Here is a 27,183-nt window from a genome sequence, read left to right as displayed (position 1 = left end):
TCAGTATGAAAGCCATCATAGGATAAAACTGGTGCATCTGGGACTGAACACAAGTGGGACCAGAGGGCACACGCATATGCAAGCCACATGAGCAATTAGCCCAGATTTTCATGTCACTTACTACAGTTGCACCAGCACCTCTCCCCCAGCCTCACCTGTGGTCATGTGAGGGGGTCCCATATAACTAGCTAAAGGAGAAGGGAAAAAGACCAAGTTTGGATTAAGGATGGGCTAGCTTAATATGTGGGTACAAACTGAAAATGCATGGCAGCTATATTACAGTCTCACTCAGGGAAGGCCTTGAAAAACAATGGTAAGGGAAAATCTCCCCAGCAGGAGGAGCTTTGAGAGTGCACCTAGTCATCACTTTGTATGGAAGGAGTATGGCCTAGGGTTAGAACATACATGGACTCATGGACAGTGATGGTGGCCTGGCTGGGAATTTGGGAGCCTAAGAGTAAAAGGAAGCATATGAATAGACGTATGGAAGTGGGCAGTTCATATCACATTAAGACCCACAAAAGATCTGCCAACTACACAAAATAACTTGGCCAGTTAATGTTGGCCAGGGTTAGTGAGAGGCTGCTCCCCCACTGCTGCACAAAGAGGCCACGGTGGCCAAGATGGAAGTGAACCTAACAGCATGGATTGTCATTTGCCAGAATGAACATAGCTGCTGCCACCTCTGAATGTCTGATCTGCCAGCCACAAAGACCAATGCTAAGCTCTATTCCTTAATGAGAACAATAGACTACCTGGTGACTGGTAGACTACATCGGGCCCCTTTTGTTCTGGCAGAACCAGTGGTGGTTCTCACAGGAAGAGGCAGTTATTCTGGATTTGGGGTTGCCCTTTCCCCCTGCAGAGCCTCAGTAGTAGCACTCTCTCTCTCTCTCTCTCTCTTGTTTTTTTCAGACAGAGTTTTACTCTTGTTGCCCAGGCTGGAGTGCAATAGTGCAATCTCAGCTCACTGCAACCTCTGCCTTCTGGGTTCAAGCGATTCTCCTGCCTCAGCCTCCCAAATAGCTGGGATTACAGGCATGTGCTATCACATCCGGCTAATCTTGTATTTTTAGTAGAGACAGGGTTTCACCATGATGGTCAGGCTGGTCTCAAACTTCTGGCCTTAAGTCATCCATGCCTCGGCCTCCCAAAGTGATGGGATTACAGGCATGAGCCACCACGCCTGGCCAGTAGCACCACTTTCTGGAGCCTTAAAGGTTGCCCAATCCACAGACATGGAATCACACTTAACATAGCATCTTACCAGGTGAATTTTTTCATGGCATAGAAAGTGGAGGGAATGAACCCATGAACATAGTATCCATGGTCTTATCATACACTTCACCACCCAGTAGCTATAGGATGCAGTATTGGAAAGGCCAGTTAAAGATGGAGTCAAAGCACTAGCATGGGGGTGATATCCTACAATGATTACATAGCCTCCAGAACATCGTGGTATATGCCTTGAATCGGTCAAGTTAGTATGGTACTGTGTCCATATGTGAGTCTGGAAAGAATGGTTTCCAGAGTGGCCCTACTTAGTAAAATTCCAAAGACCCCCTACAATTTCCTCTCCCCGCAACACTGGGCTCTGCAGAGTTAGAGGTCCTGGTTCCCAAAAGGGGCACACCCTTGCCTGGAGATACAGCAGAGATCCCACTGGACTACAGTGATGGCTGTCACCAGGTACTTTGGCCTCCTAATGGTCAAAGACTAGCAAGTAAGAAAGGGAATGGCCATCTTATCCGAGGTAACTGTTGATGGTCAGCAGGAGGTGTGGCTGCTGTTACACAATGTGGGCAGGTGGAATATGCATGGAATTCTGGTGACCTATTTGGGTGTCTCTTGGTAATCCTTTGCCCATCTGGGCCTGAGATGTGCTCAGACCACTTACAAATAGGGCACCCAAGGCCGGGCGCGGTGGCTCAAGCCTGTAATCCCTGCACTTTGGGAGGCCAAGACTGGCGGATCACGAGGTCAGGAGATCGAGACCATCCTGGCTAACATGGTGAAACCCCGTCTCTACTAAAAAATACAAAAAACTAGCCGGGCGCGGTGGTGGGCGCCTGTAGTCCCAGCTACTCGGGAGGCTGAGGCAGGAGAATGGCGTGAACCCAGGAGGCGGAGCTTGCAGTGAGCTGAGATCCGGCCACTGCACTCCAGCCTGGGCAACAGAGCGAGACTCCGTCTCAAAAAAAAAAAAAAAAAAAAAAAAAAAAAAACCAAATAGGGCACCCAACCAGATTAAGCTATTGAGAGCAGCTGAGGTGGTGGCCAAGGGTGAGAGGGATTGGAATGGATAGTGGTGGAGGGATATGATGAGGACCAGACGACCAGCCATGGCCTTGAGACCAACTACAGTGACAAGGACTATATATAGTTCATTCCATTAATTTCCCTCTTATAAGCTTCCCTGTAGGAAGAGTGCCCCTGAAAAGCTTGTTTCCTAAATACAAATGGATAAAGAAAGCCACGTGGTACAAAGGGTGGACTACAGCTGACACAGTGTGGCACTCAGGTCAAGCTTGCTGCCCAACTTTGAGGAGCATGTTTAGCCAATAGCCTCCAGCTTTAGCTCTTTCAAGATCTGCCCCAGCATTCGAGCTGAAGTCATCCACTTCTCTGGCGGCCCCCACCAGTGGCTGAACAAGGCAGTACAAGGGCCTAGACTTTTCTGTCCGGAACTGGACCCCTACTTCAGAGCTTCTCATTGGGCTGGCAGAGACTTTGTCAGGTCCTCACCAAAGTCTGATAGGCCCCGTGGATCAATCATGCTTTTTCCTTTGACTTTTACTGGCATTATGCCCCAGAAAAAGTGCAGAGAAAGTTCTGTACTCTTAACTCCATGTCAGGATCTCCCTCCTGGAGAACCCAATCTCTGATGGCACATATTTCAAAAATTTTCATAATGTCTCCTTTTTCCTTCCCAGAACTCCTTAAATCACCTTTCTTTCTCCCTTTCACTTTCTTTTCTCCTTTCACTTTCCCTTCTTCTTTTCCCCTTTCCTTTCCCTTCTTTCCTTTCCTTTACTCCCTTTTCTTTCCCTTTCTCTTTCCCTTTCCCTCTCTGTTTCACTTTCCATTTCCCTTCTCTTCCCTTTTCAAAAGGATCTTCCTCTGTTGCCTTGGCTGGAGTGTAGTGGCACAATTGTAGCTCACTACAACCTTGAACTCCTGGGCTTAAGAAATCCTCCCGCCGCAGCCTCCCAAGTAGTTGGGACTACAGGCGCATGCCACTATGTCTGGCTAATTTTTATTTTTAGTAGAGATGAGGTCTTGCTATGTTGCCCAGGTGAGTCTCACACTATGTTGCCCAGGAGGGTCATGATCCTCCCGCCTTGGCCTCCCAAAGTGTTGGGATTACAGGCACTGCACCTGGCCCTTAAATCATTTTTCATGGCTTCAAATTGGAGTAGATTCTATGTCTATACTCCCAACCACTGTAGCCAAACTAGACTCTTCAGTCTCTCATCTTGGATATTCCCATTGCAGCGTTTATCCACGAATTTGCTTATATTTCCAAGCATTTTTTCATGTCTTCCCATACATGCTCCTTGAGCGCAGGGACTGTTTCTTAAACTTCTGCATGTTCTTATGTTACTAACTAATGTAAGGACCACATAGAAGATAGTCAATAAACATCTGGAACTTAGTTGATTTGATAATAAAAGGTCCCTGGGAACCTGTCAGACCACAAATAAGGCCAAGTGGATTAAAGACAACTATAGAAGCCGCAGCTACAGGGAACAAGATGTCCCTCTTAGACATTCTAAGATGATCCTATGTGGCCCCCATGTTTGGCTGGTTTTCATAACAAAGTACTCTATTCCTGAAAGAGGGTTTATCTACCATGAATGACAAAACGGAGAATTCTCATTAGTCATTTTGAAGAATTTCTAAGATGGCAACCAGATTCTACTATTTTTAAAAAAGATGTATTTCTTATCTGATCAATGACCCATCTATTTCATTTGAAGATGTTGGAAAAAAACAAAAAAAAACAAAAAACAGAAAAAACAAACAAAAAAACACTTTTTCCTCTTCAACTTGTGTCCTGTCTTCGAGGGCCTAAAAATTAACTGGCAATAGACAGACAAACAGGAGAAAAGACAAAGTTTATTTATACATTCAAGGAGGAGCTTCCAGTAACAGAAAACTCAAAAGTAAAGGTTTATATACCTCAACTTAACAGAAAGGAAGTTTTCAGGGTTTCAGTAGGAGAGTTTGTAAGTTTCGATTGGGTTGTTTTCTGTTTTTGAGACAAAGTCTCAGCGCTGTTGCCCAGGCTGGAGTGCAGTGGCACAATCCCGGCTCATTGCAGCCTCCTCCCATGCTCAAGCAATCCTCCCACCTCAGGCTCCCGAGTAGCTGGGACTACAGGTGCACACCACCATGCCTGCCTAATTATTATTATTGTTGTTATTATTGTTATTGTAGAGAGCTCACTATGTTGCCCAGGCTAGTCTTGAACTCCTGGGTTCAAGCAATCCTCCCACCACCTCGGCTTCCTAAAGTGCTCGGATTACAGGCTGAGCCACCGTACCTAGCCCATTGGGTTTTTTTGGTGCTAATGGTAATGGGACAGTCTATCTTCCTGGCAGCTGAATACTCTGAGAGTCTGTTAATGGCACCATGTTTTCGGGAGTTTCTGCTTTAGTCAGATAAGGGAAGTTTCATTAAGATTTCTTTCTACTTCTTCTGTAGCTCAATGTTTTCACTTAAAAACAATATGTCAACTCTGGGGGTCAAAGTGTTTCCCCACGGTGGAAAAGTTCTTGTCCCAATCTCTACAGGGAGGAACCGATCTGAAATCTTGGGATACGTCTTAGCATGTCCATCGTGATTGAGGTATAAGCAGTGGTTCAGGGCACCGAGTTAGCGATTCTAGGTAAGCAAGACCACGTCAAGAAGTGGTTCGTCCAGAAGTTCGTGAGAAGGCAGAAACGAGGGAGAGTGACAATCCTTGTTCTTTAAGAGGGCACGGTGGTGGAGGAGAAAGTTACACATCGATCCTGGACCGGGCAGACCACGATTTGGGGCTTGGGGACGCGATCTGGGGAACCTCGGTGGCATCTGAGCTCCGCTTGATGCCAGTGCGTGTTTGTGCAAGTTACTTCCTCAAGTTCAGGGTGAGGATAATAATATCTACAGTATGGAGTTGCTGGGAAGATTTACTACCAACGGAGGCAGAGCGCACGGCTCGCAGGAAGCGCTCGCTAGGGTCTGCTCTTTCCGGGAATGGGTGGGGTGCGCACTCCTCAACAGGGCTCCCAAGACTTGCGTCACACGCCTCAGTCGGCTGGCTTATAAAACACCGGCCAGAGCCTCAAGATCGCTTTTAGTTTCTCTTCTTTCTAAAGAAGCCACGCGGAGCCCGGCTGGGGAACCTCACCCTCGCCGAGCCTAGAACCGAGAGCGGCCACCCCAGGCGGTCACCAGCGGATTTGCCCGCGCGTTCTCTTTCTTTCCACCCAGTTGCCCTTGCGGCCGGCTGTAAACCTGCCACTAGGACCCGGTCGGTGAGATCTAGCCTGTTGACCTAAGAGCGGAGAGTGGATCGCTGGGCTGGACTAACGGCGAAGGAGAGCGCGCCCTCGCTGACTCCGGGCGCGCCCAGCAGGAGCACCGCCCGCGCCCGCCCCTGTACACTTGTAAGTTTCGATTTCCGCGGAACCGAGTCCCGCGCCGCGGCAGAGCCAGCACAGCAGCGCGCCATGGCGGACCCCGAGGTGTGCTGCTTCATCACCAAAATCCTGTGCGCCCACGGGGGCCGAATGGCCCTGGACGCTTTGCTCGAGGAGATCGCGCTGTCTGAGCCGCAGCTCCGTGAGGTGCTGCAGGTAGCCGGGCCCGACCGCTTTGTGGTGTTGGAAACCAGCGGCGAGGCCGGGATCACCCGATCGGTGGTGGCCACCACTCGAGCCCGGGTCTGCCGTCGCAAGTACTGCCAGAGACCCTGCGATAACCTGCATCTCTGCAAGCTCAACTTGCTGGGCCGGTGCAACTATTCTCAGTCGGAGCGGTAAGTGCACCCGTAGGGAGGGGCGCTGTCCACAACCCTGGTCTGGGTGGACTGTCCAGGCGGGCACTGTTCTGGGAGGGGCACGGCCTCGCCGGGACCCCGCACCTGACAGCCTCTGCCTTCAGCCACTCCCTTCTCTGCTCCCCTCTGGGAGCTCCTGCAGGACCCGCGCTTCTACCGTTCCCTTCCTTCCGGCACCTCCAGACCTTTTTTCGAGAATGGCTAAAATGCTAGTGCCTAGCGGAGACCAGGCTCAACCTCTACCCCTTTCCCCGCCCGCCCGCACCAATCAGAAGAATAAAGTGCTCTGGAGCCAGCCAGGGCCTAGAGAAGCGGGAGGCAGGGTTGGGAAGGAAGGAAAGAGCCTCTACTCTTTGGTATCTTGAGTCTTTCCCTCCCTGCTACCTTCTTCCCTAGACGTGGCGGAGTCAGCAACCAGCCGCGCTGGGCCCCCTGTCCGTCTCCGCCGGAGAGAGCCGCAGGTCTCTCTGCTTGTCCCTCCCTGGTCACCCCCATGCCCCTCATCACCGCTTTTCTGATGCCTGGCGCTTAGCAGGGGTAGTCTTTTTCCAGGTTCCTGAAGCTGTAGCAGCTGCGGGCCTTCCCTCCGGGTGGTCTCTCCACGGTGGCGCGCGCAGTTGACCACCTGCCTTGGGACAACTCTCTTAAATCGGTTGGAAGCAGTGCGGCTTACCTCTCCGGCCGCTGCTAATGTTGTTTCCATTTGCCTTTTTTTTTTTTTCGTCTAAATGCAGGTGTGCTGCAAGGTTTGGGTTAAGCCTCTTGAGTGATTTTCTTCCCAGTTTCTCACTAAGAGAGCTTGCTCCCTCGGGGACAGCTGCACATCTAAAAAGATGGCTTCCAGGTCCACATTCGCTGTCCAGGCCTTTCCCTTGATCCCAGGCCCTTCCTCTCCCGCATGTGTCCTGTCCATAGAGTCAAACTCATCTTTTCCCCCAGGCGGGGTTTTAATCCTCCTCCTCACAATCTGTCATCACCAAATCCTTTTTGTGAAGTCTGTTTCCCGTCTTGGCGGGTTCCGCCTTCACATCTCATTTCTGAATGAACTGAATGAATGCCTTGTTGAATTAATGAATGGTTCTCTCTGGTCAGTCTTTCCTTCCACCCTTTCTGTCACTATGTGCTTCTGCTCAATTACTTTTCTCGGTAGAGTACTTTTTACACTTGGCCCATTCTTAAACACTTTGAATTGTATCCCAGGGTTTAAAATGGTGGTCAGCAAACTTTTTAGGCTGGAGTTCAGTGACTCCACCTCGGTTCACTGCAACCTCCACCTCCCGGGTTCAAACGATTCTCCTGCCTCAGCCTCCCAAGTAGCTTACAGGCACGCGCCGTCGCACCTGGCTAATTTTTGTATTTTTAGTAAAGACAGGGTTTCGCCATGTTGGCCAGGCTGGTTTCGAACTCCTGACCTCAGGTGATCCACTTGTCTCGCTCAGCCTCCCAAAGTGCTGGGAGTACAGGTGTGAGCCACCTCGTCCGACGTGGTCAGCAAACTTTTGATCACGCACCTAACTAACAAAAAGTCCAGTCACTCACCCCCAGTATACGTTTAATAAAACACACAAAGGTAAGTGTTTTAGATGGATGAGGTAGAGGACACAATATATTTTTTAAAAAATTTATTTACAGCAAAAACCCTTTCAGCTCACTCTAACGTTTTTAAAAAGTTCTTGAATGTGTTCCTTTATTAAAAAATTTCTTTAATATGTTGTGAGGCAATAATTTGAAGGTTATTTCTGAGTTGCTGGGAGTTATGGGTATTGAGGAAATCATCTAAGTTGTCGCTGGTCACTGAAGAAGTATCTGAGAAGGAGAAGAGAGCAGAGGGCGGGGACAGAAAAGGAAGGAACATTCTAGCATGTTCTAGCACTACACCAAATAACATGGTTGGAAGGCTTTGTTATGATTTTTCTGTTACTATCTTTTCTATTATGACAAACTCCTCACCACCTAGTGTTGACTTTAGTTTGAAATACATATGCTTTTTATTTTTTTTATTTCTTACTGTGGATATTTTCAACATACTCAAAAGTAGAGAGAAAAAAATGATGAAGCCCCTTGTACTCATCATTTCCTTTAAACAGTTTTCAAAATATGGCCAGTTTTGTTTCATTTGTTCTCCCTATTCCCCGTGTGTCCCCAACTCCAATGTGTTATTTTAAAGCAAACCTCAGCAACCATTTGATTACTAAGTACTTTAGTATCTCTAAAAGATAAGAACTGTTTTATTAACATAATACAGTACAATAATCACATTTTTGTAAAAAAAATTACAATTTTAATATCATCTAATATCCCGTTGGTATTCAAATGTCCCTGATTGTCTTATATCCAACTTGTATTTTCAGGAAAAAGCCTACGTAGACATAATCCTTTAAAAAATTTATTTTTTATTTTTATTTTTTTACTTTTTGAGATAGGGTCACCCAAGGCTGGAGTGCAGTGGCCTGATCTCAGCTCACTGCAAACTCTGCCTCTCAGGTTCAAGCAATTCTACTGCCTCAGACTCCCAAGTAGCTGGGATTATAAGTGTGTGCCACCATGCTTGGCTAATTTTTTGTATTTTTAATAGAGATGGGGTTTCGCGATGTTGGCCAGGCCGGTCTCAAACTCTGAGCTCAAGCCATCTGCCGGCCTAGGCCTCCCAAAGTGCTGGCATTTCAAGCCTGAGCCACTACCTTGCCTGACTTTTAATTGTTTTCATATGTTACATATCTAACATTTAAATACTTAGTTTCAATTTGTTGCAGGCAATATGCTTCAAAATTTTAGTTTTATGGATTTTATTATGGTATATTTTTCCCTGGTTTGAAATAGCAAAATTGTTTTAAAGTCGTTAATTGGGTTGTTAACCCCCACTTTTATAAGAATATATATAATATAGGGATTATTTGGCCTATCTAAATTTGGATGGGCCCTCCAGAGAATTCAATAAAATTTATTTTTTTTAGTAGAGTGATAAAATCTTATTTCCTAACGTTTATTGGCCGAGCCATATTTTTAATTTCGTTTTACATCACTTTTGAATTTAGGAATTACAAACTTTTAATCTATTAATGTATAAAATGTTCTAATAAGGACCTCTGGGATAAATTTTTTTTTTTTTTTTTTTTTTTTTTTTTTCCCTGGGGTCCGAGAAAACATGTTTTTTTTTCTCCCTAAGTATGTTTTTAAAATATTCTCCTCTTAGCAAGTTATAAAACCTTGTCTTCCAAAACTGCCACTTGTGAGTTTGAGGACTTTCTTTGTGGATTACCAGTTAATGGGGTCTGTTAACTAATTGCTACCCATCTTTTTTTTTTTTTTTTTTTTTTTTTTTTTGAGGCAGAGTCTCGCTCTTTCGCCCAGGCTGGAGTGCAGTGGCGAGATCTTGGCTCACTGCAAGCTCCGTCTCCCGGGTTCACGCCATTCTCCTGCCTCAGCCTCTCGAGTAGCTGGGACTACAGGCGCCCGCCACCACGCCCGGCTAATTTTTTGTATTTTTTAGTAGAGATGGGGGTTTCACCCTGTTAGCCAGAATGGTCTCGATCTCCTGACCTCGTGATCCGCCCACCTTGGCCTCCCAAAATGCTGGGATTACAGGCGCGAGCCACTGCGCCCGACCTGCTACCCATCTTGATGTTACTATCAGTTCAGTAAACTGGTCTCTGTTTACAGGGGGATGATTTGCATTGTGCTGGGTGTATAAAATTTTGTCTGTGGCACTATTATTTATAGATAGGATTTATCCTGTCCTGTAATTTCTGTCTTTTCTTTTGCAATGTTTTTAGTTATACATTTTAGTTGACAACACGGCTTGCTTCGATGTTGGATAATTGTTTTGGTGAATCGGTTTGGATATTTCTATTTGCTTTGCTGAAATATGTGCCCACACAGGGAGTTCTAATCCCAGTTCTGATGCAAAAATAATCACTATTTATCGAACAAATAACTATGTGTCAACCACTATGATAAGCACTTTGGAGATGATATCCAGGTTAGTCTTTAGGGTAGCTCCTAAGGTAGTATTTTAAGTCCCATCCTTATTATAGGAAACTAAGGCATAGAGTTTTTCAGAAATCTACTGAAAGTAACATAACTAGAAGCTGGCAGGGTTGGTATTTGAACCTAGATCTGCACGACTTCTTTTTTTTTTTTTTTCTTTTTCTTTAGAAATGAGGTCTTGCTTTGTCACGCAGGCTGAAGTGCAGTGGCAGGGTCATAGCTCACTGCAACCTCGAATTCCTCGAATTTCTGGCTCAGATGATCCTCCTGCCTCAGCCTCCTGAGTAGCTGGGACTACAGGTGGGCACCACCACGTCCGGCTTGCTTTTTTTTTTTTTTTCTGAGACAGAGTCTCACTTTGTCGCCCAGGCTGGAGTGCAGTGGCATGATCTTGCTACAACCTCGGCCTCCTGGGTTCAAGGGATTCTCCTGCCTCAGCCTCCCGAGTAGCTGGGATTACAAGCATGAGCCACCACACCCAGCTAATTTTTGTATTTTTTAGTAGAGATGGGATTTTGCCATTTTCCCTGGGCTGCTCTCAAACTCCTGGGCTTAAGCGATCTTCCCATCCTCCCAAAGTGCAGGATTACAGGCATGAGCCACCGCTCCTGGCCTTGCTTGACTTTTTTTTTTTTTTTTTTGTGGTGACAGAGTCTGGCTCTGTCCCCAGGTTGGAGTGCAGTGGCGCGATCTCGGCTCACCGCTGTTTCCACCTTCTGGGTTCAAGCGATTCTCCTACCTCAGCCTCCCCAGTAGCTGGGACTACAGGCGCCTGCCACTACGCCTGGCTAATTTTTTTTTCTTTTTTGTGTTTTAAAGACGGGGTTTCACTGTGTTGCCCAGGCTGGTCTCCAAATCCTGAGCTCAGGCAATCTGCCCACCTCGGCCTCCCAAAGTGCTGGGATTACAGGCGTGAGCCACCGCACCCAGCCTTGACTTCTTAACTAGCTACTTCCATTGTCCAGTAACTATATGAAGTTATGAATTCAAAAATTTTTTTTGCCTGCATGATTTCTGTTTAACTGTTTCAAGCAGGCTGCCTAAGCGTCTTTACCTTGCTTTGTGGTTTTTGCCAATGTGGGTGTTTCCTCTTGGTTCTTTCCTGTTTGTGTCTTTCCTTTTCAGTTAGTTCACATTTTGGGTGGGGGTGGGTAGATGGGAAGAGGACTAGTTGACTATTTCGCAAATTGGATAGCATACTGAAAAACGCAAAGAATAATATAACAAGCACCAGAGAATATTTATTCTGAACCCATACAAGTTATAACTCCCCTCCTAGAATAAATAAGTGTTCACATTTTTCAATTCTGCTCTTCTTTTAAAATATAGTAAACAATCATAACAGACCTAAGGTTATTTTTTTCTCATCCCCCAGTCTCATTTCCCTCTTTCCTAAGAAGTAGCTTCAATCATGATTTTGGTGTGTATCTTGCTCTTCCATGATTTTATAATTTCCTCATATACATTTGTATCCATATGCAAAATGTAGTATTATTTTATGTGTTTTCAAATTTTTATTCAATGCTGTGTTTTGGAGATCTATTCATATTGCTACACAAGGACCTAGTTTATTCATTTTAAGAGTTGAAAAGTATTTCATCATAGGATTTATACCACAGTTCAGTTACCTGTTCCTCCCAGTAATGGATAGATGGTATATTTCCAGGTTTTTGTTATACCAAATCAAGCTGTCAAGAATTTACATGCAAGTGTCTCTTGGTGCTCATGGTTAGAGCTTTTCCAGGGTAGATCATTAGGAAGCAGAATTGTTGGTTTGAATATTACATAGCTTCAACTTTTCCAGATTCTGACAAATTAGTATAAAGGTGGCTGTGCCAGTTTATACTTACACGTTTGAGTGTCCCAGTTTCTTCATTTTCTGGCCAAATAATGCTTGGTGTTATCAAACTTTTTTGACTTATGCCAATTAGAAGGCTTTGAAATAGTCATTATTTGAATTAATTTTTTTTTTTTTTTTTTTTTTCTGAGCTGGGTGCAAAGCACTATATGGCTGTACTCCCAGTGCTTTGGGAGGCCAAGATGAGAGGATTGAGGACAGGAGTTCAAGACCAGCCTGGACAACATAGTGAGACCCCATCAAAAAATAAAAAAGTTAAAAAAAATTTAAAAAGTAAAATAAAAAATAAAATAAAAAAATAATTAAATAAAAAATGAAAAAAATTAGCTGGGTGTGGTGGTGCATGCCTGTAGTCCTAGCAATGCTGGAGGCTGAGGCAGAAGGATTGCTTGAGCCCAGGAATTTTGAGGTTACAGTGGGCTATGTTCATGCCATTGCACACCGGCCTGGGCACCAGACTGTGGCTCTGTCTCAAAAAAAATTTTTTTTTTTTTTTTTTTTTTTTTTTTGAGACGGAGTCTTGCTCTGTCACCCGGGCTGGAGTGCAGTGGCCGAATGTCAGCTCACTGCAAGCTCCGCCTCCCGGGTTTACGCCATTCTCTTGCCTCAGCCTCCCGAGTAGCTGGGACTACAGGCGCCCGCCACCTCGCCCGGCTAATTTTTTTTTGTATTTTTAGTAGAGACGGGGTTTCACCGTGTTAGCCAGGATGGTCTCGATCTCCTGACCTTGTGATCCGCCCATCTCGGCCTCCCAAAGTGCTGGGATTACAGGCTTGAGCCACCGCGCCCGGCCAAAAAAAAAATTTTTTTATAACAAATTTTAAAAGTTTTTGGATTAAAGTTTTTATTATGTGAATATATATACATACTTTTTTTTTTTTTTTTTTTGAGACAGGGTCTTGTTCTGTCACCAGGCTGGAGTGTGGTGGTGCAAACATGGCTCACTGCAGCCTTGACCTCCTGGGTTCAAATGATCCTCCCACATCAGCCTCCCAGTAGCTGGGACCAGGCTAGTGCCACCATACCTGGCTAATTTGTGTGTGTGTGTGTTTAGAGACAGGGTCTCACTATGTTGCCCAGGCTGGTCTCAAGTGCCTGGGCTCAAGCAGTCCTCTTGCCTCAGCCTCCCAAACTGCTGGGATTACAGGCATGAGCCACTGAGCCCAGCTCAGCATGACTTATTACTATTAAATATTTAGACATTTGTATCCAAGCCTCCATTTATAACCTTGCTCTGGGCCCCACCACTTTTAGAGAAAGACTACTCTGATTCACTGAAATGTTTTCATTACTTTCTTTTGCATGAATGTACACAATTTATACATTGATTTTCTTATTATTAAAATTGAGACTGGGCTCAATAGCTAACATCTGTAATCCCAGTACTTTGAGAAGCCAAGGCAGGAAGGTCTCTTGAAGTCAGGGGTTCGAGACCAGCCTGGGCAACATAGCGCCTACAAAAACATTAAAAAATAAAATTAGCGGCCGGGCGCGGTGGCTCAAGCCTGTAATCCCAGCACTTTGGGAGGCCGAGGCGGGTGGATCACGAGGTCAGGAGATCGAGACCATCCTGGCTAACATGGTGAAACCCCGTCTCTACTAAAAATACAAAAAAACCTAGCCGGGCGTGGTGGCGGGCGCCTGTAGTCCCAGCTACTCGGAGGCTGAGGCAGGAGAATGGCGTGAACCCGGGAGGCGGAGCTTGCAGTGAGCCGAGATCGCGCCACTGCACTCCAGCCTGGGCGACACAGCGAGACTCCGTCTAAAAAAAAAAATAAAATAAAATAAAATAAAATTAGCTGGACACAGTGGCACACACCTGTAGTCCCAACTACTCAGGAGGCTGAAGTGGGAGGATCACTTGAGCCTGGGAGGATGAGGCTGCGGTCAGGTGCAAGTGTGCCACTGCACTCCAGCCTGGGCAACAGAATGAGACCCTGCCTCTGAAAAAAACAAAGTGAAATTGATTTAAGTTTTTGCTATTAAACCATTATGCTGTGAACATTTTGGTATATGCTTCTTTGTGTACATGTTACATGAGTTTCCCTAGGGATCTAGTAGTGGAATTTTGATTCTTAAGTTTTATGTGATAATACCAAATTGTTTTCTGAAGTGTGTTTGCCAAGTTATACTCCCACCAGAAGAATGAGAGCCTTCCCTTGCCTCACATTGTAGCCAAGTGGTATCATCAGCTTTTTAAAATTTGTGCCAATACAAAGAATGCAAATTGTATCTCACTGTGTTTTTTTTTTTCTTCTTTGAGATGGAGTCTTGCTCTGTCACCCAGGCTGGAGTGCAGTGGCACAATCTCGGCTCAATGCAGTCCCCGCCTCCTGGGTTCATGCCATTCTCCTGCCTCAGCCTCCCAAGTAGCTGGGACTGCAGGCACCCACCACCAAGCCCGGTTAATTTTTTTTGTGTATGTGTTTTTTAGTAGAGACGGGGTTTCGCCATGTTTGCCAGGATGGTCTCAATCTCCTGACCTCGTGATCAGCCCGCCTTGGCGTCCCAAAGTGCTGGGATTACAGGCGTTAGCCATCGCGCCCAGCCCTCATTGTGGTTTTAATTCTTTATGTATTCTGGGTCTCTAGCCCTTTTAAGTCTCATTACTCGTTTTTTAAGTTTGTCTTACTTGGCATCTTAGTAGTTGCTTCTCATTTGCATTTTACTTTTTTGGTCATCTTGGCACTGTATTTTTGTTTGTAACAGTTTTGTTTATTTATTTATTTGTTTATTTACCGTTTTAAAAATGGCTAAAACTATTTATTTATTTTTTTTATTTTGAGACAGAGCTTCACTCTGTCACCCAGGCTGGAGTGCAGTGGTGCAATCTTGGTTCACTGCAACCTCTTCTCCTGGGTTCAAGTGATTCTCTTGCCTCAGCCTCCCGAGCAGCTGGGATTACAGGCGTGTGCCACCACGCCCGGCTAATTTTTGTATTTTTAGTAAAGACAGGGTTTCGCCATGTTGGCCAGGCTGGTCTCGAACTCCTGACCTCAGGTGATCTGCCCACCTACCTGGGCCTCCCAGAGTAAAACTATTTTAAAGTGTACAGTTCAGGGGTAGTAAGTACATTCATGATGTTGTGCAACTGTTACCACTATTGGAATTCCAGAACATTTTCATCACCCCAAAGAGAAACCCCACACCCATCAGGAACCAGTCCTCATTCTTCCCTTTCCTCAGCCCCGGGCAATCTCTAACCTACTTTTTGTTTGTTTTCCAATTCTGGACATTTCCTATAAATGGAACCTAATAATATGTGACCTTTTGTGTCTGCTCCTTTCACTAAGGAAACATGATTTGCATTTTACTGTTGCATGTTCTGTGTTGTTTGTGCTGGCGTATTCATCTAGGAGAAGTCTTCCTGAAGTTCCTTCTGTTACTAATTCTGCACTGTCCATGGAGTCATGTTGTTGTCGGACTGGTGGCCTTAGAGACATGCTGTTTTCTGCAACATCGTGACACAACAGGGTGCACCCTGTAAGAATCATTTGGGAAATTTTGTTCTCTTTTCACAATCACTACATCTCAAATTTTTAATTTGATCAAATTTGACTCTCAGTGTCTGCAATTTTCTTTAGAAATTAAGCTAACAGCCGGGCGCAGTGGCTCAAGCCTGTAATCCCAGCACTTTGGGAGGCCGAGACGGGCGGATCACGAGGTCAGGAAATCAAGACCATCCTGGTTAACACGGTGAAACCCCATCTCTACTAAAAAATACAAAAAAAACTAGCTGGGCGAGGTGGCGGGCGCCTGTACTCCCAGCTACTCAGGAGGCTGAGGCAGGAGAATGGTGTGAACCCGCGAGGCGGAGCTTGCAGTGAGCCGAGTTCCGGCCACTGCACTCCAGCCTGGGCGACAGAGCGAGACTCCGTCTCAAAAAAAAAAAAGAAAGAAATTAAGCTAACAAATGTAATGACATTGTAATATTGTGAACCATGATAAAATCTTAAATAGTGACAAATGAAGCATGTGATAACACAGTATTTTCGACTTTTTACATAATGCAGAGATGGCAAAATTAAACATTTAAAATAAGTAGATATATTTTTCCATCCATTAAATGGTTCTGATTTGCTTACTGCTTCTGCCTGTATTTACTTCCAAACCAGGCATCTGTGATCTTTACCTACGGCTACTTTGGGATAGAAGAAGCCATAATAACATGGGCAAAAAAAAGGGATAAAAGGTTTCAGTAGCACCTAGGATTTCAGGCCCAGCGAGTAATCACTTTAACCAAATTGCAGCAGGGGAGCTGGCCTCAGGTTGGGAGGAGAGAGGGGAGACTTATTTCATGATCTTTTCCCTATTTCCTATACAGGGAAGAGATTGTATTTTATTGTTTTTTTTTTTTATGTACTATTTTTATTTATTTACTTATTTATTTATTAAAATAGAGACGGGGGTCTCAATATTTTGCCTAGGCTAATCTCAAACTCCTGAGCTCAAGCCACCCTCCTGCCCCGGCCTCCTGAATAGGTGGGATTACAGATGTGTACCACCACGCCTGGCACTGAGAAGATATTTTAATATGTTTTAGACCAATTTAGAAAATCAAGCTAAAAGACGTCATCTAGGGAAATCGTTTCCTAACATTTTGATCCCGCATACCTATCAGCAGAGAACGTTTTGAGCGTGTACTCCTAATCCTAATGTGTGTACATTTATTTAAACATTCTATGATGTAAAATCTTAATTTGTATGCTATTTACTGTTTTACTTTTTAAAATTTTTTTAAATCAATTTTATTGAGGTATGATTTACATACAATAAAATGTACCCATTTAAAGTGTATGGAGGCCGGGTGCGATGGCTCATGCCTGTAATCCTAGCACTTTGGGAGGCCGAGGCAGGCGGCTCACTTGAGGTCAGGAGTTTGAGACTAGCCTGGCGAACATGGTGAAACCCCATCTCTACTTAAAAAAAATTTAGCTAGGCATCGTGGTGTGCACTTGTAATCCCAGCTACTCAGGAGGCTGAGGCAGGAGAATCTCTTGAACCCAGGATGTGGAGGTTGCAGTGAGTCGAGATTGCACCATTGCATTCCAACCTGGGTGACAGTGAGACTCCATCTTAAAAAAAAGGTAAAGTGTATGGTTTAAAGAGTTTTGATAAATGGATGCACCTATGTAACCATCATAACACCCTAGATACAGAACATTTTCATCAGCCCTAAAGGTTCTCTTGTGCCCCTTCTCAGTTAACCAGGGAATTCCCCCACTCCTCCAGCCCTTTCAGCCCAGGCAATACTTTTCTGGGCTGAAAAGATTTTTTTACATTAAAAAATATAAGGAGTTCCAGTATTTTTTCCCATCCATGATGGATTGTTTTGAGTAGCTTGTGGGCTGTAGTTACCCAGCTTTGGAGCAGTACTTCTCAAACTTTGACATGCATTTTCATCACATGGGAGAGTCTACTAAAATGCAGGTTCCCAAGTCACTTATTGGAAATTCTGTTCCCAACAGGTGGGTTGGAGCCTGAGAATCTGCGTTTTTATTCATTAGTTTTTAAATTTTTGTTTCCTTTTTTTTTTTTTTTCCAAGACAGAGTCTCCCTCTCTCACCCAGGCTGGAGTGCAGAGGCAAGATCTCTGCTCACTGTAACCTCTGCCTCCGCCTCCTGGGTTCAAGTAATCCTCCCACCTCAGCCTCTGAAGTAGCTGGGATTACAGGCCTCTGCCACTATGGCCGGCTAATTTTTTGTATTTTTTTATTTTTATTTTTATTTTTTTTTGAGACGAAGTCTCGCTCTGTTGCCCAGGCTGGAGTGCAGTGGCCGGATCTTAGCTCACTGCAAGCTCCACCTCCCAGGTTTACGCCATTCTCCTGCCTCAGCCTCCCCAGTAGCTGGGACTACAGGCACCGGCCACCACGCCCGGCTAATTTTTTGTGTTTTTTAGTAGAGACAGGGTTTCACCGTGTTAGCCAGAATGGTCTCGATCTCCTGACCTCGTGATCCGCCCACCTCGGCCTCCCAAAGTGCTGGGATTACAGGCTTGAGCCACCGCGCCTGGCCAATTTTTTGTATTTTTAATAGAGACAAGGTTTCGCCATGTTGCCCAGGCTGGTCTTGAATTCCTGAGCTCAAGCTATCCACCCAACTCAGCCTCCCAAACTGCTGGGATTACAGATGTAAGCCGCTGCGCCCCAGAATCCGCATTTTAAATACCATCCTAAAGAATCCATTTGCAGGGGTCAAACCACGCTTTCAGAAACATATAATTCCTTAGGGGTAACTTCCTGGAAGACTGCAAATGCAAAGTTTTATGGGGCTTTCGAGTTTGAGGGAGTAAAAGAAATGAATTTTTTAGTGCAGAATGAATGAAGTATTTTTCTTTAAGTGATCTTTCTCAGAGATTAGGGGTTCTATTACTTTTATGTGATAGACCAAAAGACATAGGAAACTTTTGGCATCCTAGGCACCAGGTCAACAAATATTTATTGAGCACATACTTTGTGTCACAAACGGTAGATTATTCTAGAGGCTTCTACCCCTTCCTCTGTCACTCACAGGATCCTGAAATACTGTCAACCAGTTAATTAATCTCTCTCTGGTTAGTATTCCTTAACTTTCAGAGGGACTTAGGCTGGGAAGTATTGTGGCCAGTGGTGGGGAGAAGCCAGCCTGTGAGAGGAGAGGAGGCTTGTGTGAACTACTTTCTCTGATCATCAAGATTTTGGTGGCCGGGTGCGGTGGCTCATGCCTGTAATCCCAGCACTTTGGGAGGCCGAGGCAGGTGGATCACCTCAGGTGGGGAGTTTGAGACCAGCCTGACCAACATGGAGAAACCCTGTCTCTACTAAAAATACAAAATTAGCCAGGAATGGTGGTGCATGCCTATAATCCCAGCTACTTAGGAGGCTGAGGCAGGAGAATCACTTGAACCCGGGAGGCGGAGGTTGCTGTGAGCTGAGATCGTGCCTTTGCACTCTGGCCTGAGCAACAAGACTGGAACTCTGTCTCAAAAAAAAAAAAAAAAAGATTTTGGCAGTAACGCCACCACCTCCGGCCATCTACTCTCCTTTTTCTCGGTCCTGATGTGGACCCAGGGCGATGTTTCTCAAACTTTGCTACGTGTTGGGATCACTTAGGGAACCTTTAAAAAATATGGATGCCTGACTCCTACATTCTGATTTAATTATGGTTTGAATTGGACCTTGGGATTTTTTTTTTTTAAGTTCCTAGATGGTTTTTAATGGGCAACGAAGCTTGTGAACCATGAACTTAGGGGACTAGAGAAGTCAAGACTGGAGGGACTGTCCATAATAACAGGAAGATTATTTTTTTGGTGGCACCCGCGCTGTTTGTCTCACTCTTGGTACAATCGTCGGATATGTGCAGATTCTTGGCCTCCTGCCTCCCCCGTCCTCAGCAGGCCTGGCCTCCTCTGCTGCCCAGTCTTGCAAGGCCCTCGGTGCTTTCCTCCCCCTCGGTGCAGGCTGGGGCTTGCCGTGGCTTCAGCCTTAGGATCACCATCTTCTGCAGTCAGCTAGGGCTCTCTTTGTGCCTGGTGTGTTCTGGGTAATACAGTTGTGGTTAAAGCAAGCTCATTTTTTTTCGGCTCCACCCTCTGTCTCTCCCCACATCCTTTCTTACCCTGCTCATGTGATCTCCTACGGTCTATTCTGTTTCTCCTCCATCTTACTAGGGGGTCTAGAGGCAGTGAACCATCCCTACCCTCTAATAACATGGCTATTTAATCTTGAATATCAGAAGTACAAACATGGGGAATAGGAATCTCGTGGCTTTAAAACAGTATTTCGTTAGGGTTGGTTTTGACTGATGACATTTTATTGTTTAGCTCAATGTTCTCTAGATTTTATCTTTCACACGTCCTGGTTCCTTTTTCACCTGGCTTATATCATGGTGAGTGATTTCCTGTTTTCTATACAAATCAGCGATCTTTTTGTTTTTGTCAACCCTATTGGGTGTTGGGGAGCAGAGGGGATGAAGGAGAGAAGGGAAAGGGAAGGAATACTTCGATATAAATTACTGTCAAAAAAAAAAAAAAGACTCGGGTTACTGTCTCTTTTTGGTCTGTTGAGTCAGAGCTAGCCCTGTGTTTACCGATGTGTGAAGTGCAAGAACTCAGAGGTGAACATCCGGTTCAGGAATCTAACCCAGAATTGAATGTGACAAGCATATCCAGTGATTCTCAGTTCTGACTGCACACTAGAGTCACCTGGGCTCCCACCCCAGTCAAATGAAGCCAGTCTCCAGGGCGGGGCCCAGGTTTGGGTATTTTCAACACTGCCCAGTTGATTATTATGTATAGCCAGGAATGAGAATCACTGTGCAGGCTAGTTGTTTAGGCTGCACCCGTGGTGAGAGAGAGCGCTTATTGCCTGGGCTAAAATAACATTTTGTTCTGTGGCTGGAAGAGAAAAGTGAAAAGGTCATTTGTTTTTAGGCTTTTGGCTTGAGTTTCTTAAAGAGAGACAATTCTGTGTCTTTCAAGGATGTCTTTGCTCTTTTTTTTTTTTTTTTTTTAAGTTATCACCTCCTACCGCAACTTGTCCCGTTTGTTTGAGGTTTATCTGCTCCAAATGTGGGTAGCATTCTGCAAACGCTTGTTTTGTCCTGGGAAATTCATAATAATTTGTAGGAGAGCTCTTTTTGTCCTGGTGAGAGGGGAGTTCCCACAGCTTCTAACCAGCCTTCTGTAGGACCTGTTGTCTTTTTTGGGGAGGTGACCCTGAGCTGCCTATACTCCAAGTATGTTCATAAAACCAGATTGTTAGACATGCAAATTCTTGACCTCCACCCTTAGATTTACTGATTCACAGACTCCAGGGTGGGGGCCCAGGAATCTAACGGACCACTTGTCTAGGTGATGCTGATGCATGCTAAAAGATGGAGAATCACCCTGGGATGTCTGGGATGGGGCCTGAGAATCTGCATTTCTGACAACCTCCCAAGTGATGCTGATGATGCTGGCCTAGGGACCAAACTTTCAGCATCGCTAGCTTAGCAAACCCCAAGGGGACACGGGAGACTTTCACACTATTTCCTGGCCGAAGCCCACTAGCCAATATTAGGCACCTGGAGCTGGGACAGAGTGATCAGAAGAAAGTCGGAAGGAAGGTTCTGCCACCTGAAACTTACACATGACCCCCTTCACGCTCTGATCGTGGCCCATGCTGCTGAGCTTGTCTGTACAACATTAATTTTCACTCGCGTCTGTGTAAAGAGACCACCAAACAGGCTTTGTGTGAGCAACAAGGCTGTTTATTTCACCTGGGTGCAGACGGGCTGAGTCCGAAAAGAGAGTCAGCGAACGGAGATGGGAGTGGGGCTGTGTTATAGGATTTGGGTAGGTAGTGGAAAATTACAAAGGCGGGCAGGGGCGGGGGACACAGTTGCGGGCAGGGGCGGGGGACACAAGGTGCTCAGTAGGGGAGCTTTTGAGCTAGGATGAACCAGGAGAAGGAATTTCACAAGGTAATGTCATCAGTTAAGGCAGGAACAGGCCATTTTCACTTCTTTTGTGATTCTTCAGTTACTTCAGGCCATCTGGATGTGTACGTGCAGGTCACAGGGGATATGATGGCTTAGCTTGGGCTCAGAGGCCTGACACTAATCACAACAAATAGTGCCTATCACATACTGTGTTCCTACCACACCCTTTATGTGATTTATGTCCACTATCTCTGCTTGCACCCTGCTTAAATAATAGTGTGGGAACAGTGGCTTAAATCATTCTGGATACCGATTTAAATTTTTTTTGGTTTGAAAAGGTTTCAGATCTGTTTTTGTTCATTTTCCCAGTTTAGGTTTTTGCTTGTGTTTTGGGATACCTGTTCATTACTGGATCTTCCTCTTATCTCAGTCACCTTTGATTTCTCATTTTATCAGGCATATTCCCAAAGTAGGATTATCGTGACTACTAAATTAAATAACAGAGGTGAAGTTCCTGTCACTTAGTAAATGCGTAATAAGTGTTAATTTCTGTGCTTAACCCAGATAGAAGGGAAGTGTAAACTGCCCCACCTTCGTGGCTGATTGTTGTACCTGAGCGAGTTAGAGAGAAGCGCCACACTTTGAGACAAATTTAAGAGTCCTTTATTAGCCGGCGACCGAGAGACGGCTAACGCTCGAAACTCTCTCGGCCCCGAGGAAAGGGCTTGATTTTCCCTTATGCCTTAGTTTAGAGAGGGGAGGGGGAGCTTAATTGCAGCAATTCTACAGAAGTAAAAACATGCAAAAAAAATTAAAAAGACAAATGGTTACAGGGAAACAAACAGTTCCAAGTGCAGGGGCTCTACATCTATCATAAAGCGATAGATGTGGGGGCTCTGCCGCACACAAACTCAGGGCTTTACGGTCTTACCTCATGAGCAAAATCCTGGAAACTTGGGACATTGCTTGCTTCAGTACCTTATCAGTGAATTGGACTCTTTGATATGTTGAGAGTCAGCTTACACAAGTTAACTCCTTGAGGAAGGGGGTGGGTAAGGAGTCCTTGATGTCTTGTAAATGAAGGAGCCAAATGGAGTTTGTCCGGTTTTGTCAGCTAAGGGAGAGCCTATTCATGTGGAAACAAGGCTAGGTGATTAAGGGAGAGTCTAAAAACAAGGTTAGGTATTACATGATCAATATCCTGAAATTAGGGCAAAGAAAAAGCCCCTAAGAAGCCGCTGGGGAGAAGTCTAGGGAATGTGGGAAAACGAAGCAGAGTTTGCCAGGGAAGGGGCTGCAGGTCAGACCCAGTCCAGACAGAGATGTTGCAGGTCGAGACTGGGTTCAGGGTGAGAACACAGAATCTAGAGGAATAAGAAGCTTGCCTGAGGATGGAGATGAAAAATGAAAAAGAAAACCAGGCCCCCCAGGTGGGCAGCACCAGGGACCCCAGCCAGTGAAGCATGGGCTAGCTTTGACCTTTTTTTTTTTTTTTTTTTTTTGAGACGGAGTCTCGCTCTGTCGCCCAGGCTGGAGTGCAGTGGCCGGATCTCAGCTTACTGCAAGCTCTGTCTCCCGGGTTTACGCCATTCTCCTGCCTCAGCCTCCCAAGTAGCTGGGACTACAGGCGCCCGCCACCTCGCCCGGCTAGTTTTTTGTATTTTTAAGTAGAGACGGGGTTTCACCGTGTTACCCAGGATGGTCTCGATCTCCTGACCTCGTGATCCGCCCGTCTCGGCCTCCCAAAGTGCTGGGATTACAGGCTTGAGCCGCCGCGCCCGGCCAGCTTTGACTTTTCTTTCAGACAGGAGCACCTTGGGTAGCTTTGGAAAAGCCTGGACACTTGGGGTTCCAGGCAGAGGGCTCCCTATTAGGCTACCTGGCTTCCTTTAGTTATTTAGAGGAAGTGCTGACTTCAGGGACCTTGGAAGTGCCACACTCCTCATCTAGCACAGGACAGGAAAAATTCTGCATCTCGCCGTGATCTGCACAGGTGCCATAGGCTTGGCTCTAAGTTCAGGACTCTGGGCTGGAGCTAAAGGGGAAGCAAAGATTCTTAATTCCTTCAGACTAACAAGTTGCTAAATACATCAGAGCCAGAGGGCAGAACCTGTCTAGTGGTGGGAAGTTTCAGTGAGGTCATTTTCAGCTCAATATCAAGAAGAATATTAGGGTGGCATGGTGGCTCAAGTCTATATCCCAGCACCTAGGCCTAGGTGAGAGGATGACTTGAGCCCAGGAGTTCAAGGCTGCAGTGAGCCATGATTGTGCCACTGCACTCCAGCCTGGACAACGGAGTAAGTCCCTGTCTCAAAAAAAAAAAAAGAAAAGAAAAGAAAAAGAAAACGTTAATGGTAATGGCTATTACCATTAACGAGGTAAGATCCTCAATCAATCAGGTAAGATCAATGAGGTAAGATCCTTGTGAGATAAAGAGACTCATGCTCATCTGGTCAATCCACCACAGAGAGGATTTCTGCTTTGAGGTGGAGGCTGGAGGGGTTTACCTTTCTTTTTTTATTTTTTTGAGACAGAGTCTCCCTCTCTCGCCCAGGCTGGAGTGCAGTGGTTGCGATCTGGGCTCACTGCAAGCTCCGCCTCTCGAGTTCACGCCATTTTCCCGCCTCAGTCTCCTGAGTAGCTGGGACTACAGCTATTTTTAGTAGAGATGGGGTTTCACCTTGTTAGCCAGGATGGTCTTGATCTCCTGACCTCGTGGTCCGCTCACCTTGAGCTCCCAAAGTGCTGGGATTACAGGCGTAAGCCACCGCGCCTGGCTGGCTGGAGGGGATTATCTTTCAAAGGCCCTTCTTGCTGTAGGAGTCCTTCCTCTGGGATTGATAAAGTGGAGTCTTAGCCCAGCTGCTGAGGGTTCTGGGTAGGGGCTGGCGGGGACTGGTTATCTGAAACCACAGTGCAGGACCAAAAAGCAGAGGTCGACCTTATCAAGGAGTGCCAGGAAGCCAGGGTCACCGGGTGGAGAAAGCAAGGAGAGGGCCTGCCTGGGAGAATGGCAAGGATAGAGGCTGTCGCTAGAGCCTGAGTGACCGGCCTTGACTTCTCCAGGAGGCAAGGTACGTGGAGGGCTGGCCGGGTTTCAAGGGCTCCGCTCCTGGTTGACAGAGTCCTTGGTTCTCTATTTTTTTCATATGAGGTTACACTGTAAGATCTGAAGGCAACCTGGAGAGTTGCAGACACGATTTACACACAAACAATAGCATTGAATAAGTGACTTTTAAAGATTAATTCTTAGAGAATAACTTTTACCTAGATGTTTACATTTTCAAAAAACCATCAATTTCAATAAGATCATTTTGCATTTCTATTTACCAGTGACAATTAAAAAATAATAGTGCAACAGATGATATTCATTATTTTGGAAATGAAGAACTATTAAAAGAAAAATTTAAATTAACAATAGGAAAAAACAGAATAAATGGAGAGATATTTTCTGTTCCAGAATCAGAAGATTTAATGAAGTTAACATGCTATACTTAATATCCAATCTAATTTATGGAGTTAATAGAAATTACATTCCCAATGTACTGTTTTATGGAAATTGAGATAATGTATTCCCTAATAAAATTTTTATAATGAAAATAATAGGCTGGGTGTGGTGGCTCACATGTGTAATCCCAGTGCTTTGGGAGGCCAAGGACAGAGGATCAAAGAAAAGAAAAGAATAGTTAAGCACACTAAAGAGTTTTTTGAAAAGGTGTAAGCCAATGATATGAAAAATTACTGTTAATATTTAAAGTATATTTAAAATGTTAACAAAGGGCCAGGCGTGGTGGCTCATACCTGTAATCCCAGCACTTTAGGAGGCTGAAGCAGATGGATCACCTGAGGTCAGGAGTTCGAGACCAGCCTGGCCAACATGGTGAAACCCCCTCTCTACTAAAAATACAAAAATTAGCCAGGGGTGGTGGCGCGTGCCTATAATCCCAGCTACTCAGGAGGCCAAGACATGAGCATTGCTTGAACCCAGGAAGCGGAGGTTGCAGTGAGCCAAGAGAGCGTCACTGCATCTCAGCCTGGGCACAGAGCGAGACCCTGTGTCAAAAAAAAAAAAAAAAAAATATGATATTATATGATAAATTGTATGATATAGGATTCAAAGCAGAACAGTAGATTGATTAAAAACACAATAGGGATTACAATTGTTCTTTGTAAATTTTTTATTTCTTTTAATTTTTTATTTATTTTTTAGAGACTGAGTCTTGTTCTGTTGCCCAGGCTGGAGTGCAGTGGCACAGTCATAGCTCACTGCAGCCTCAAACTCCCAGTCTCGGTGACCCTCCCGCCTCAGCCTCCCGTGTAGCTAGAACTACAGGTATGCACCATCATGCTATGCTAACTTTTAAAATTTTTTGTAGAGGCATGGGTCTTACTGTTTTGCTCTGACTGGTCTCAAACTCCTGACCTTAAGTGGTCTTCCTGCCTTGGCCTCCCAAAGTGATGGGATTACACACATGAGCCACCATGCACAGCCCCAGTGGTTCTAAACTTGATAAAAGGTTAATTTAAAAAAAGTCTAGGATAACAACATAATAAGAAAGGAATCATATTTAATAGACGTAATTGAGAAAAAGTTGATATAAAACACTTATGTCCTCTGATGTCATTTATTATAACAGTCTCCAGATGTTTTATTTTTATTTCATTTTATTTTTTATTGTATTCTATTTTTTCTGAGACGGAGTCTCGCTCTGTCACCCAGGCTGCGTGCAGTGGTACAATCTGGGCTCACTGCAAGCTCCGCCTCCCGGGTTCACGCCATTCTCCTGCCTCAGCCTCCCGAGTAGCTGGGATTACAGGCCCCTGCTACCATGCCCATCTAATTTTTTGTATTTTTAGTAGAGATGGGGCTTTACTGTGTTAGCCAGGATGGTCTGGATCTCCTGACCTCATGATCCGCCCACCTCGGCCTCCCAAAGTGCTGGAATTACAGGCGTGAGCCATTGCGCCCGGCCTAATAATCTCCAGATGTTTTAAAGAATTAACATTGAAAGTATCTCTTTTAAAAGTTAAACTAATTAGCATATATGTAATAGTTATCCAGCTGTGGTGGTTGAATTAATTTTGCTAGTATTAAAGCAGTAGGCTAGGGCTGGGTGCAGTGGCTCATGCCTGCAATCCTAACATTTTGGGGGGCTGAGGCGAGCGGATCACTTGAGGCCAGGAGTTCAAGACCAGCCTGACCAACATGGTGAAATCACATCTCTACTAAAAATACAAAATTAGCTGGGCATGGTGGCGCATGCATGCCTGTAATCCCAGCTGCTTGGGAGGCTGAGGCAGGAGAATCGCTTGAACCTGGGAGATGGAGGTGACAGTGAGCTGAGATTATGCCACTGCACTCCAGCCTGGGCAACAAAAGCAAAACTCTGTCTCAAAAAAAAAAAAAAAGTCTTTGCTATGAATTACTTGTGCTTCCTATCTATTGAAGTAGCATAATGACAAAATCCAATGCGAATGTGCTTGTATGGGAAATAGGCACGCTCCTAGATTGCTGTTGTGTTTTCTGGACAACAGTAGATCAAAATGAAACACAAGCTGCCAAGAAAATTACTGTTTTCTTTAAGGCCATATGCCCAAAGGAATAACTCTCAGGAAAATAATGTATAAGAAGAAAGGTTATTTGTATAAAAATAATGCTAGCCACATTATACTGGCGAAAATCTGGGCATTACCCAACTACCTGACAACTTGATAATTGTGGTGAAAACTAGAAAATATTAATATGTGGTCATATTAATAACTACTAAGGCCATAAGCCTAAGGATTTTGACACTATCACCCGTAGAATATTTAAGTTAAAAGGTGGAATGATAGCCAGGTAAGGTGGCGGGCACCTGTAATCCAGCTACTTGGGAGGCTGGGGCAGGAG

General features: G+C 45.1%; 1 protein-coding gene across 4 annotated transcripts in view; it reads left to right on the top strand.

Moving 5' to 3' along the window:
- Nucleotides 1–5,337: 5,337 nt before the first annotated feature.
- The window catches only part of ZC3HAV1 (zinc finger CCCH-type containing, antiviral 1), a 68,263-nt gene continuing 46,417 nt past the window's right edge, over nucleotides 5,338–27,183 (top strand). For all 4 annotated transcript variants that reach the window (XM_037991149.2, XM_073009387.1, XM_037991148.2 and 1 more), the window contains exon 1: nucleotides 5,338–6,025. In XM_037991149.2, the coding sequence (XP_037847077.2) occupies nucleotides 5,718–6,025 (308 nt within the window). In that variant the 5' untranslated portion in view covers nucleotides 5,338–5,717. The remainder of the gene's footprint in view (nucleotides 6,026–27,183) is intronic.

This window comes from Chlorocebus sabaeus, chromosome 21, assembly GCF_047675955.1.
Source record: "Chlorocebus sabaeus isolate Y175 chromosome 21, mChlSab1.0.hap1, whole genome shotgun sequence".
Lineage (NCBI taxonomy): Eukaryota > Metazoa > Chordata > Mammalia > Primates > Cercopithecidae > Chlorocebus > Chlorocebus sabaeus.
Note: the sequence above shows the minus strand (reverse complement) of the source record. Positions and strands in the feature narration are given on the sequence as shown.